At 40.6% G+C, this 13,677-nt stretch overlaps 1 protein-coding gene and 1 pseudogene across 1 annotated transcript in view; both read right to left on the bottom strand.

The window, feature by feature from the left end:
• The window catches only part of PDE4DIP (phosphodiesterase 4D interacting protein), a 1,081,329-nt gene that overhangs the window by 967,309 nt on the left and 100,343 nt on the right, over positions 1-13,677 (bottom strand). Inside the window, exon 2 of the mRNA XM_063940306.1 lies at positions 2,667-2,743. Coding sequence (XP_063796376.1) covers positions 2,667-2,743 — 77 coding nt within the window. The remainder of the gene's footprint in view (positions 1-2,666; positions 2,744-13,677) is intronic.
• Positions 9,704-9,821, bottom strand: LOC134964845 (5S ribosomal RNA; annotated as a pseudogene).

Below are 13,677 nucleotides of genomic sequence, written 5' to 3'. Positions count from 1 at the left end.
TGGGCAAATTCCAGCACGTCCCATGTTGTTTGTGCAGCACACTTGTGTCGCTTAGCTTATTCATACAGCTAATCATTGCATCTCTTTTTCTTCTTTTCATGATGTGCTGTTTGGGGCCTAGTTTTATTAAGTGCCATCCTGTCTGCCATTGCAGTGCCACTCCTAGATGGGCAAGGTGTTTTTGCCGCACACTTGTGTCGCTTAGCTTAGCCATCCAGCATCATGTGCTGTTTGGGGCCTATTTTTAAAATCTGCCATCCTGCCTGCCACTGCAGTGCCACTCCTAGATGGGCCAGGTGATTGTGCCGCACACTTGTGTCGCTTAGCTTAGTCATCCAGCCATCTCATTGCAACCTTTTGGCCTAAAAACAATGGCCCTCATTCCGAGTTGTTCGCTCGCAAGCTGCTTTTAGCAGCTTTGCACATGCTAAGCCGCCGCCTACTGGGAGTGAATCTTAGCTTATCAAAATTGCGAACGAAAGATTAGCAGAATTGCGAATAGACACTTCTTAGCAGTTTCTGGGTAGCTCCACACTTACTCGGCATCTGTGATCAGTTCAGTGCTTGTCGTTCCTGGTTTGACGTCACAAACACACCCAGCGTTCGCCCAGACACTCCTCCGTTTCTTCAGCCACTCCCGCGTTTTTCCCAGAAACGGTAGCGTTTTTTCGCACACACCCATAAAACGGCCAGTTTCCGCCCAGAAACACCCACTTCCTGTCAATCACATTACGATCACCAGAACGAAGAAAAAAACCTTGTAATGCCGTGAGTAAAATACCTAACTGCATAGCAAATTTACTTGGCGCAGTCGCACTGCGGACATTGCGCATGCGCATTAGCGACTAATCGCTCCGTTGCGAGAAAAAAATACAGAGCGAACAACTCGGAATGACCACCAATATTGTGAGGTGTGAGGTGTTCAGAATAGACTGGAAATGAGTGGAAATTAATATTATTGAGGTTAATAATAACGTAGCATTAAAATTACCCCCAAATTATGTGATTTTAGCTGTTTTTATGTTTTTTTTTCTTCAAAAATCACCACGATCCAAAACCAAAACCCGAAAGTGTGATTTTGGCAAAACCAATCCAGATCCAAAACACAAGCATGGAACCAGAACCAAAACCAAAACATGAAAAGTGCCCGCTGCACATCTGTAGTCTCTACTGTCCGGTTTGATCACCCATGTACTAGGTAATTTTACTCGATGTTCCATCCCCTATGTTCGGCACTACAGAACCATTGGGGCACTATATAAATAAAAAAATAATAGTAATACAGACTAGAGAGATAGATACTGTAGATGGGTCTGTATTTGCTACGTGGGCAAAATTTGCTAATTGTCCTCTTTAGACACCACATCAATTTGAGCAAGTTACTATTATCCAATCATAAAGGCGGCTCTTACACTCTGACAACTCAGAGTGCAGCCACTGATTTCAATATCAATGACCAAAGGTCATTAAACACAGAGTCCCTCACAGGACAAAGTTAACCAGAACAACTTGAAATTCTCCCAACTTTGGCATCCCTGGTTAATGTACTGTAATAATGTTTAAGTCAGAAATGAGTCAGAATGATTTCAGAAAATGTATTAAGCAATATATGTTTATGTAAAAAAATTATTATTATACCTTTCATCAATGCTTTATTCTATAAAAAAAAGATTTATTATAATGTTGTAAGTAGTATATTATTTTAAAAATAATTAATAGAATCATCATAGAGTTGTTGATATAATCATGATAGTTACATTTTGTCAATTGTAAATGTTTACTAAATTGATAATGTTTACTATCTGATGGTAATAAAAATAAAAATTCAACTGAAGTAAAAAACTTTATTCTTTGCTGACAGATCCACTTGCCATGGACATCTTTGAAACTTTTAACCCAAATTCAATGTACTGTTAAGATGCATACACACTTTGTGATTTAGTAAACAATATAGCTAATTTTCCCCTTCCTAAGCGATATCATTCACCCAGTGTGTATGCAGCTGACGACAGCCGATGCGTGGCCATAAGCTGTGCATACAGCTCAATTTGGACTCATCGTCCGAAGCTGCATGTACAGCCTGGCCACGGCATGACATGACTGTGTGCGATATTACGAGCTATATTGTACAGTGTGTATGCACGCCATCGGGCGGCCCGAGTCAGGAATGGACACACTCAGCGATGTCACTCACAGAGCACATCACCTAGTGTGTACCTACCATCTCCTGAGATGTCCTAATGAGAATGAGCTTCTGAATGCTGCAAGAGTAGTACAATGCACGTAGAAGACAAGTTCTGTTTCATCTCTGCATATGTCATTTTTTTCTCTGGTAATTGACGGTGTCTAAAATGTAACAATACCCCCAAGCCCAGATGGGGCAGATGGGACTACAGCCCCAGGCCATCACATGCAAATAGGCCCAGCATCATGATAATGACCAGCTGTCTAGCTGCAGTTCTGGAGAGTTGCTACTGAAGTTTGATTTTTCTTTTCTTCTTCTTTTAGCGAATACCTGGTATTTCTTAACTTTACGACTCTTTGAGGTAATACAGTCCATGTCACGGCATATATATTTTATTTAAACCTGTTCATTTGTATACTACAGTATATACAAATCTTATATTTAAGGGTTTTTAAACAAACAGAAAAGACACGTAACATACCAGGACTTATCAAGGAGCTGCTGCTTCTCCAGGAGTTCTTGTTTCAGGCTTTCAACCTCTACTTTAAGCTCAATATTCTAAGAAAGAAAAGAAAATGTAATTCAGTAGAATCATTTACTGTAGCATGTCTTAAAGCTGGACACATACTGTAAGATAAAATGTCTGTCAGACCTACAGACATTTTATCTGACAAACTGAAATGAATCCGATATTGAAGCCATATACTCTGAGATATTTCCTTCACTGGGGAGGAAACATTTATCTGTTCCTCTCCTGTGAAGAAACGGGAACGGTCAGGTGGTCAGCACTTGTACCACCCCTATAGTCAAGCAATGATTCTCAGAAGCACTTGCATACCAATCAATGGTTATTAAAACAGCAATTTTATTAAAAACCAAATCCTGGTGTGTTGGGCATGTTTTACAACACAATACAATACTGCAGGTTTTGCCTTTAATTAAATTGTGTTTTACAAACTGCAGGAATAATCACCCATAAATATGTGAGTTTGGTAAATAAGTATATAAGAAATAGATTATTAAGTATGAGATCTATCAAAAATTGGAGAGAGATAAAATGGAGAGAGATAAAGCACCAGCTAATTATCTGTAATTTTTCAAACACAGCCTGTAAACTGACAATTAGTAGCTGATCGGTTAGTACTTTTTCTTTCTCCACTTTATCTCTCTACAAGTTTTGATAAATATCCCCACAAGTCTCTTTAGTGTCAGATGAGGTAATTTCTGAAATGCACTTTAATGCATGGCAGAGTGCCTGTGTATTGCCCTGCTGTATCTGATTGGTCCACTCAGTTCATCTCAAGGAGCAGGTCTAATTTTTTGCTTTCACCTTGGCAAATCAGAAGTGTAAAAACATCTCAAATAGGCCCTACACACTGGCCAATAATCCACAAAGATATGAATGATCTCGTTCATTATTGAACGAGATAACGTTCATATTTTTGAGTGTGGAGTCACCAGCGATGAACGATGCGCGGCCCCGCGCTCGTTCATCGCTGGTGCCTCGTCAGCTGTGCATGCAGGACAATATGGACGATCTCGTCCATATTTGCCTGCACTTCTATGGAGCCGGGTGATGAGGGGAATGAAGAAACTTCACTCCCCCCGTCACTGCCCCCCCCTCCCCCCGCGCCGGGTCGCCCGTTGGCCGTATCCGCCTTCGGGCAGCTCAGCAGGAGGATCGTTAAATGTGTAGGGCCCTTGTGTACATATGTAAAAGTCATATCAATCTAGTACAACCTTCTGTGTACCTCCGCTGCCAATAAAATCCCAGCTGTGGCAGCATGAGCACAGTATTTGCCACTGGTTTTATCTACAGTTTGCATACATGGAGTAAAAATAAAAATAAAATATCAGTTATTGCCAATAATGCATGGGGCCAGAATATGTTATTTTATAGCCACAAGATGGTGCTATTACACATTAGAACAGAATTCCCAACCTCCGTCCTTAAGGCAGACGAACAGTGTAGGTTTCATGTAGTGATGTCCAGGCTTCAACACAGATGGTAAAATCAAAATAACCGAGGAACTAATTGCCACCTGTGCTTATGCATGGATATCCTTAAAACCTGGTCTGTTAGTGTGCCTTAAGGACTGAGGTTGTGAATGCCTGATTTAGAATGTAGAATACACTGTACTGTATTTATTACCAGTTATTTATTAACAGCTATTTATATAGTGCACACATATTCTGCAGCGCTTTACAGAGAATATTTGGACATTCACATCAGCCCCTGCCCCAGTGGAGCTTACAAGCTATATTCCTTACCACATGTACACACACAGACATTCACACTATGGTAAAAAAAATTTTTTGGGGGATCCAATTAACCTACCAGTATATGTTTGGATTGTGGGAGGAAACCCACGCAAGTACAGGGAGAATATACAAACTCCACACAGTTAGGGCCATGGTGGGAATTGAACCCATGATCTCAGTGCTGCGAGGCAGTAATGCTAACCATTACACCATCCATACTACCCTGTATTTATTTTTTTAGTATATTACAGAAGAAACAAGACTGTTTTAGGCAAACAGCCGTATCAGGGCCAGTCACATTTCATACAGTATTTATCCTGTCATGCCTACTTAACCCTTTTCTATCAGCATCAACATAGAAAGGAATGACCAAACTTTCTGCAAAAAAATTGTGTTATCATAACTATTGCATGCCTCTCAGAAAATAAATTCATAATTACAGTAAGTGGGATCTCAGAAAAGAGATTGATATCTACACAATACAGATCTCAGAAAAGGTGGTGCGCGGTGTGTGCCATTCATTGGCCGCATACCTGGCGGAGGGTAGCACAGGCAGAGATGTTGGCGGGTGCTCCAATCCAGCATTAAAACATCATAAACCAAGCCCTGAGTGTAAAGCACTAAAGCCGTAGCAGCCCATCTCGAATGCCTGCCGCGTACGGCGCGGTGCACTTCCGGTCCGTGGAACGCACGCGTCACCCGGCCGGAAGTGCACAAGGGACGCGGCGGGCATCCGAGATGGGCTGCTACGGCTTTAGTGCTTTACACTTAATTTAACAGGATGCTAGGTATTTATGCCTGTGAGGTGATCTTAGGAGTATTGTATACTTGCTCAATATGTTGGTGATTAGTTGACTAGATAATTGAGGAGGAAATATTATCTGTCCCTGAGTGATGACATCAGAGCACTATTGGCGCCTTTTTCAATTGGTGAGGGTATTTAGAGCCAGTCAGGCAGGACCAGCGTTACTGCAGGATGTTTGGATTTCTGCTTCACTTTGTTTGATGCTGCTATTGATGTGCAGTGCCTCCTGAGGAAGGTCCATGCTGGGCCGAAAGCACTTGAGGACAATCTTGCCATTATGCTGATCATGTAAAGTATATTACAAATAAATGAACAGTTGTGTATTTTGAAAAGTTTGGAGAGTGCCCCCTCTGAATTTCTATCTACAAATTTGAATACTCTGGTATTTGAGTGGACACCCCAGCAGTTGGTCATTATGAAGATGTGAGTGCTACCGTTTGTTAGTAATATATATATATATATATATATATATATATTACTATGTATAATCAACACAGGGTAGGGCGATACAGTGTCACAAAGAAGCCTAACCTCATTCCTCCACGTAGAGGCCCCCCTGCATGACCACGGCAAAGGTAACAGGACTGGCGGGGATAACAGTTCCACACAACGGTCACTGTGTGGGAGGATGCGGCTCACTCCTCGCTGCACGCGGAGCACACAGGGGCAGACGCTGGTCACTGCCAGGGAGCCTCCTCAGGCTCCAGCAGCTCCGTGCCATGGTCTCCGTTGCTTAGTAGACCCAGCGGAGGGAGCAGATCTTTTACATGGTCACCGGGTCGGGAGGGCGGGGGTAAGTGGCAACACAGTCACTTCCCTCGTTTTTTTTTTTTTTAGTTTTACTTTTTTTTTTACTTGAACTCAGCGCCGCCCTTTAAGTACTACCGCCCTTAGGCAGCTGCCTAAAGCTGCCTAATGGTGGCGCCGGCCCTGCCTTTAATATCACAGCTATTGAACTTTAGCTATTTCACAGTATCAGCAAATGTGTATCATTCATCCTTAGCTGATGAACAGTTACAGTGAATCAGTATTGTAACATTCAGATACACGTTACCATTTTGTAAATAGTGGATTGCAACATTTCTTCATTTACAACTTATTTAATTTATGGGATAATTACAGATCGGATTTACTGAGTTTGTGCGGTTACAGCACTTTATGCAGTTATGATTTCGAGGTTCATGAATATGTGAACAACAAAGTATGCATAATACAAAATAGTGTTTAAATAAATGCTGGAATGTCACTAGATCCTCCTCAGATTTTTTTTAGGACCGCTGCTCCCCTTTTAGTCAATCCGAATTCCAACGGATGCAATAAATCTATAAAGAAAGCATATAGAGGGGGCGCTCCATAGTGCATAAATGTATTTAATAAAAAAACATTAAAAAACCGTACATACCAGTTGGTACGAGTTGAATTTTACTATGTACGGTTTTTTAATGTTTTTTTATTAAATACATTTATGCACTATGGAGCGCCTCCTATATATGCTTTCTATATATATATACATATACACACACACACACACACACACACACACACACACACACACACACACACACACACACACACACACACACACACACCTCTCCCTAATAATAACAACCCTTAATCTTAACCCACACTGGGAAAACAGCCCTAATATACTATCGCTGATACACTAACCCAAATCGCGAAATTATCAGGCGGTGGCTATGGAACTTATAAAATTGCGTGTCTGCATGGGTGGGGGGTCGGGGGGTCTGGCACTGACTATTTGCCTAGGGTGCTGAGAAACCTTGCACCAACCCTGATTAAAGGTAATGTAAAGCAATTGTCCAATTACAGGTACAGTATATAGAGATGCTGCAATATGAATACACTGTCACTTTACAGTAGCTGAAGATGAATATGTATGCAAATGTTACACCTCAGTAGTAGCTGATATATATATATATATATATATATATATATATATATATATATATATAGTTAGGTGAAACTAGTTCACTATTATTTATAAATTGGTTAAGGATATATTTTTATAACAATGAAGATGATACCGGATGCTGGTCCAGCTATTTAAACTGAGGGCATGATATTCGGATATAGCAGATAAATGCAGTCTAAAGCCTGCTATAATATCTTTAAAAAAAATGCCTCAATATCTGTGAAATGGTCCTGTTATAATACTGATAATATGTATATTATGGAACTCAGATAGAGTATGAATTAGTTCCTCAGCATTATAGTGATGGTACAATATTTCATTAGTCGTAATAAAGGTACAACTGTAATTACAATACACTCACACCTTGTTAACAGACAGTGTACATGGGTATGCAAGTTTAATAGTGGATTGCAAATCAGCAAGAAGGGAATAGAAATTGATATGATGTGTTAGTGCAAAGTAGACACAGAGTTTAATTATCAGCACATAAAAGACACTGACGTGTTGCACAGTGTCACACTATATATCTACTGGTAGATGATAAACAATGTGCGGTAACCGCATTCACTATATGGTTCACAAAACAAGTGTAAGGCAAACCTTTACACCTGCTGTTTAGTGTGTGCACTGTGCTGACAATAGTAGACTAGTATGTAACCAGTCTCTTATACACAGTAACACAACTGACACATAAATCATAGCCTCATTGTCTGTGCAGACAGCGTGATACCCATAGCGGCCATTAGAGCTGAATCACAGACAATTCGGTGCAGTAAGTGTTATATTGAAGTTAAGCTATTTATTTTGATAGACCACACAACCTAATTCCTATATACTATATTTGACAGATCTCGGGTTCATGATTGCTAAATTGCTTAGTAAGTATTATGGAATGGAGGACACATAGCTGGACTACCAATGCGCATTTCACTCTAATGCTTCCTCAGGGTGCTATAATGAACGGCGTGTGAAAATTACTAATGGCTCTCAAATGGAGTAAGTTGTAATTTTACAACAGTTGTAAAATTTAAACTTACTACATTTGAGAGACATTGGTCAAGTAATTTCCACATGTCACGTCACAGCTTTTACTTCCCCCATATAATGAGCATATCCGGCGGGCGCTGTTCATTATAGTGCCCTGAGGAAGCATTAGAGTGTGAGTGTTGCAGCATAGTTGTAAGATTGAATATGAGGGAAGTGAATTCCCCCATTTTTTTTTGATTGCTGCAATTTTAACAGGCTAATAGGTGGGAATTTTGATTTCCAGATAAATGTACGAAATGTCTTATATAGAGCTAACAGGTCTGTCTCTTAAACCATAAGTGGCAGAGCTTGCAACAGATACAACAGTCTCAGGAATGTCACCATTTTTATGAGGCTAACCATACCCACATAACACAGTAGAAGCTCTATCCTTCCAGCTCCCTAACGATCTCCGCCAATAATTTTGAGATATTAAGGTGATAGAGCTCCGATATCTTTTTAGGTAGTCGGATACCCAGATATACATAATTGCTCCCTTTGCCCATTTTAATGGCAGTCGTCTACCCCATCTCGGGATATTCAATTGTGAGTATAGTAATAATCCCTCCGATTTAGACATGTTGACAGTGTAGCCTGAGACTGTACCATATTCATCAAGTTTTGCAAGTATATTTTGCAAAGCCTCTTTAGGATTGGGAACATAGAGGAGGACATAATCTGTAAAGGCAGAAATTTTCAATTCAGTCATACCTACTTTAATTCCACAAAACTCTGGCCAGTACTGTAAAATTCTAAAGAGGGGGTCAATGCATAAATTAAATAATTGGGGAGACAGAGGACATCCCTGTCCGGTGCCCTTGTACACGGTTAAAGACTCACTCCAAACCCCATTTACCAGAAGTCTCGAAGTCGGTTCCGTATAAAAATATTTTATTGAGTTTACAAATGGGGCACCAAAATCTCATCTTTCCAAAATAGAAAACAAATGGGACCAGGCCACCATGTCAAAAGCCTTGTTTGTGTCAAGGCTCAACAACATACCTTCATTATTATTACCTTTAGAATATGAAAGACAAGAAAGAAAGACCCTCTGTTAGCCTCTCATTAAGAAAAACCATAGAAGTTAAAACCTAACTTTTAATTAAATTTATATAAAAATGTTAAAGTTACCAAATATTAAATAGGTCCTTTGTCCACTATACCATGCAGAATTGCAAACTCACATCCGTTACATATCCATGGTAAACAGACAATCTGCAACTATGAAATTCATTACGGCCTTATAGCCTAATCTGCAGCAGGATTACAATGAAACCCTGTATTGGGAAATCAAACAACGGCGCCCTCCTAGTTTGTTATAAATCCTATCACTCCATAAGTGAATATAATAGGAGTATCAAGTACACAAATATACAGTAGACCGCAGTGTCACATGATAATGAGTATAGGGTACAATAAAAAAGGGGAAGGGAGGAATTTAGAAAAATTTATGAATCTGCTGTCAACATTAGGCTGGATTATAATTCACCTAGCACTACTACACCGGATATTCTCTGGGGGTCACCCTCCAGGTACTCATCCGGCCCAGCACTTTATCGCTTCCAAGATCGAGCGAGATTGGGCATTTTAAGTGTGGTTTGGTAGTAGAAAACACTTCCGTGTCTAATCCAGGATCGTTGATGAGAGTTCATGAATAAGAACAGAAAAGAGAAAAAATATATATACAAATACTTGAGAGGAATAAAAAAAGTGGATCTGCTGTTGGCGTTAGACTGTGAGATATCTGTCAGTTATCAACAGAGGCGGATTGGCCATAGGGTTTACAGGGAAGATTCCCAGTGGGCCGACGCACCCGTGGGGCCTGTTTTGTTTGAGGACATGTGGTCCTATTTATAGACATAATGAACAAGATACAAAATAATTTGCATATAAGAAAATTACTTTGCCACTTAGCCTGTGATTGCAGATGATCTAGTGTATACTCTGTCTGCCTGCTTGGCTGACATATAAGATTGAGTGAATAGTGATTGGGATCCGGTTGGTGTAATAAGCAAGAAAATATATCTTTCTGAAGAATGATATAGGGCTAGATGCATCATCGCTTAGAGAGTGATAAAATGGGCAGTGAAAAAGTACCAGCCAATCAGGTCCTAACTGCCATGTCACAGGCCCTGTTTGAAAAATGTCAGTTAGGAGCTGATTGGCTGGTACTTTTTCACTCTCCAGTTTATCACTTTCCAAGCGATGATACATCTGGCCCAGAGTTTCTACATTACCCAAGGGATATCTTTCCCACCATATCTAGTGTGTTATCTTTTAAGCTATAATCAGTCTGTTAGCCTGTATATATATTATCACAATTCCATCCCATGGGATGGAATTGTGATAATATATATACAGGTAAACAGACTGATTATAGCTTAAAAGACAACACACTAGATATGGTGGGAAAGATATCCCTTGGGTAATGTAGAAAGGATGGTGTGTTAATCACAGATAATCGGGCAATACACATTAAAATCAAACCAATATTAAGTAGCTATAACATATAAGAACAAATCTGCAAGTGTTGCGTTAATCAAGGATAATCAGTGGAGGAATCATTTCCCCTATATGAAAGACTAGCAGTGACATATCCTAGGAATTAAGCCAACAACAATTAAAAGCTACAATTTATAAGAACAGCAAAGTAGCTACAATGCATATTTGAAAGTATTGCAAAAGATAAGCAATAATACTGCTAGCCTGTTGTACCCATTAAAAAGCAACTTACAGGACAATATCAATAAAAGACACGGATACTGTGTTACAGGCAATATAGCCTTTATTGAATTAACACTTTGAGGGATCACCATTCGGAAACTAGTAGTTTTTATTATCACATTCTGTTTTTCTTATTCACACTATATTTTAATATTTCACCAATTCCTTAAAAATTTTAATGCATATCCAATAAAGAATAGACATTTTAAGTAAACAAATAGTGGTTGAGTGCGTCCAAGAAAATGCTTCTTTCTTCTTATTTCTTTGGTAGCTATATGTGAGTCTAGGACTCAAAAGCATTTGGAGGGCACCTGCGTACAGAATTATATAGGGTCGAGAAAACCCAAGATATTTGCAGTAACGCAGAAGTTACCACAATACATTTGAACTGTATACACAAAAAAATTATACTTAAAAAACTGGTGCGGGATTACACAAATTAAAAAAAAATTAAAAAAATGTATGTATACCTGTGACTATAGTTGAGAAGCCTTAGCCAGCCTGTTTCACTGTGCACCTGTTTTCCTGCTTACCTGCCACTTATTAAAGCTACCGCTGGTTACCTGTGACTATAGTTGAGAAGCCATAGCCAGCCTGTTTCACTGTGCATCTGTTTCCTGCTTACCTGCCACTTATTAAAGCTACCGCTGGTTACCTGTGACTATAGTTGAGAAGCCATAGCCAGCCTGTTTCACTGTGCATCTGTTTTCCTGATTACCTGCTGGTTACCTGCGACTATAGTACAGAAGCCATAGCCAGCCTGTTTCACTGTGCACCTGTTTTCCTGCTTACCTGCCACTTATTAAAGCTACCGCTGGTTACCTGTGACAATAGTAAAGAAGCCATAGCCAGCCTGTTTAACTGTACACCTGTTTTCCTGCTTACCTGCCATTTATTAAAGCTACCGCTGGTTACCTGTGACTATAGTTGAGAAGCCATAGCCAGCCTGTTTCACTGTGCATCTGTTTTCCTGATTACCTGCTGGTTACCTGCGACTATAGTACAGAAGCCATAGCCAGCCTGTTTCACTGTGCACCTGTTTTCCTGCTTACCTGCCACTTATTAAAGCTACCGCTGGTTACCTGTGACAATAGTAAAGAAGCCATAGCCAGCCTGTTTAACTGTACACCTGTTTTCCCTGCTTACCTGCCACTTATTAAAGCTACCGCTGGTTACCTGCGACTATAGTATGGAAGCCATAGCCAGTCTGTTTCACTGTGCACCTGTTTTCCTGCTTACCTGCCGCTAAAGCTACCGCTGGTTACCTGTGACAATAGTTATGAAGCCATAGCCAGCCTGTTTCAACTGTGCACCTGTTTTCCTGCTTACCTGCCACTGGTATCACTGACGCTAGTCACCTGAGACTTTAGTTTAGAAGCCATAACCAGCCTGCTCCAACGTTGCACCTGTTTCCTGCTTACCTGTAACTTGTGTTGCTGAAGCAGGGCATCTGAGACTTTAGTATTGAAGCCAATGCCAGTCGGCTTTCCCCTTTAATGTTTTTTTACCTGTCTCTGTATCATACTCTTCAGAAGTGTTCACACTGAGTGTACCGAACTGTTTATTTAAAATCTTGTTCATTTTGCCATGTAAATAAAATTGTGTTGTACACGTTACATGTCAGTCTGTGTCTGCATAGCCAGGGAACTGTTTAACGCTTGCCTCTCTGTCACGAGGTGCTGGTAGCAACAAGGTAACGGAGTACTGTCAGCTGGGGATCAAGATCGTTTAGCACACCCGCAGACAAGGGGGTTACATAAAGACTTTTCTGGCGTCACGAACAGGATCAGAGACTTCGGGCAAGGCAGTTCTCACAGACACAATGGATAAAGAATTATCGGCATCAAGCACCAGCAGCGCCCAGGAAGGGGCGAACGTTTTGACCCCAAAACCATGCCTTACTATTTCGGTGCACCCTGGCTTCCGAGCTACTCTGGAGAAGTGGAAAACAGAGGGACTAACAATTTCAAAGACTTTAAAGCAAAATTTAGTCCCCTCTAAGAGAGGTTATCTCATGGCCTGACCGGGAGAAAAAAAACGGTGGATCAAGTTTATGAGAGGTTGGCACGGATATTCAAAATTAAAACCCTCTCTGAATTAAAGACACAGTTCTACGCTAGGACACAGCAACATGGGGAATCGGTACGCGATTTTGCTCTTAGTCTGCAGGAAGCATTTAAAGTCATCCAACAGATGGATGCAGAAGAAGTCAGGGACGTGGACAAAACCCTGATCGATCAGTTTATTGAGGGGATAAGAGAGGAAAGTGCCAAGTCCCAGCTCAAATTGTTGCAGAATCAAGCACCAGATGCAAACATTTTAGATTTTAAGGAAACTGCTATAAAAATCTTGGGAACCAGCGCTGACAAACATGAATGCTCACCCAGCCCACACGTAACTTCTACCGTGCAACATGAACATTCAGCTGCAAGTAGTACCATTGACGCACTAAGCAAACAAGTTGCTAAATTAGCTCGAGAAGTTAAAGCATGGAAAGATCTAATCACAAGAAAACTTGGGGAAATTGGAGAACGGACGACAAGGAAATTGGAGACCTGCTCAAAAGTCCTTCGGGGATAATTGGAGATTTTCAACTAAAATTGGAAGACGCCCTACGGATCAATTCGATCAACAGGGGCGACCCATTTGTCGTAGGTGTCAACAGAGTGGACATATAGAGCGACAATGTCGATCAGAGGCTTTAAACTCTGAAGTCCCGGGGCAGCGGTCCGACCGTCGGGA

The sequence above is a fragment of the Pseudophryne corroboree genome, chromosome 9 (assembly GCF_028390025.1).
Source record: "Pseudophryne corroboree isolate aPseCor3 chromosome 9, aPseCor3.hap2, whole genome shotgun sequence".
Taxonomy (NCBI): Eukaryota; Metazoa; Chordata; class Amphibia; order Anura; family Myobatrachidae; genus Pseudophryne; species Pseudophryne corroboree.
Note: the sequence above shows the minus strand (reverse complement) of the source record. Positions and strands in the feature narration are given on the sequence as shown.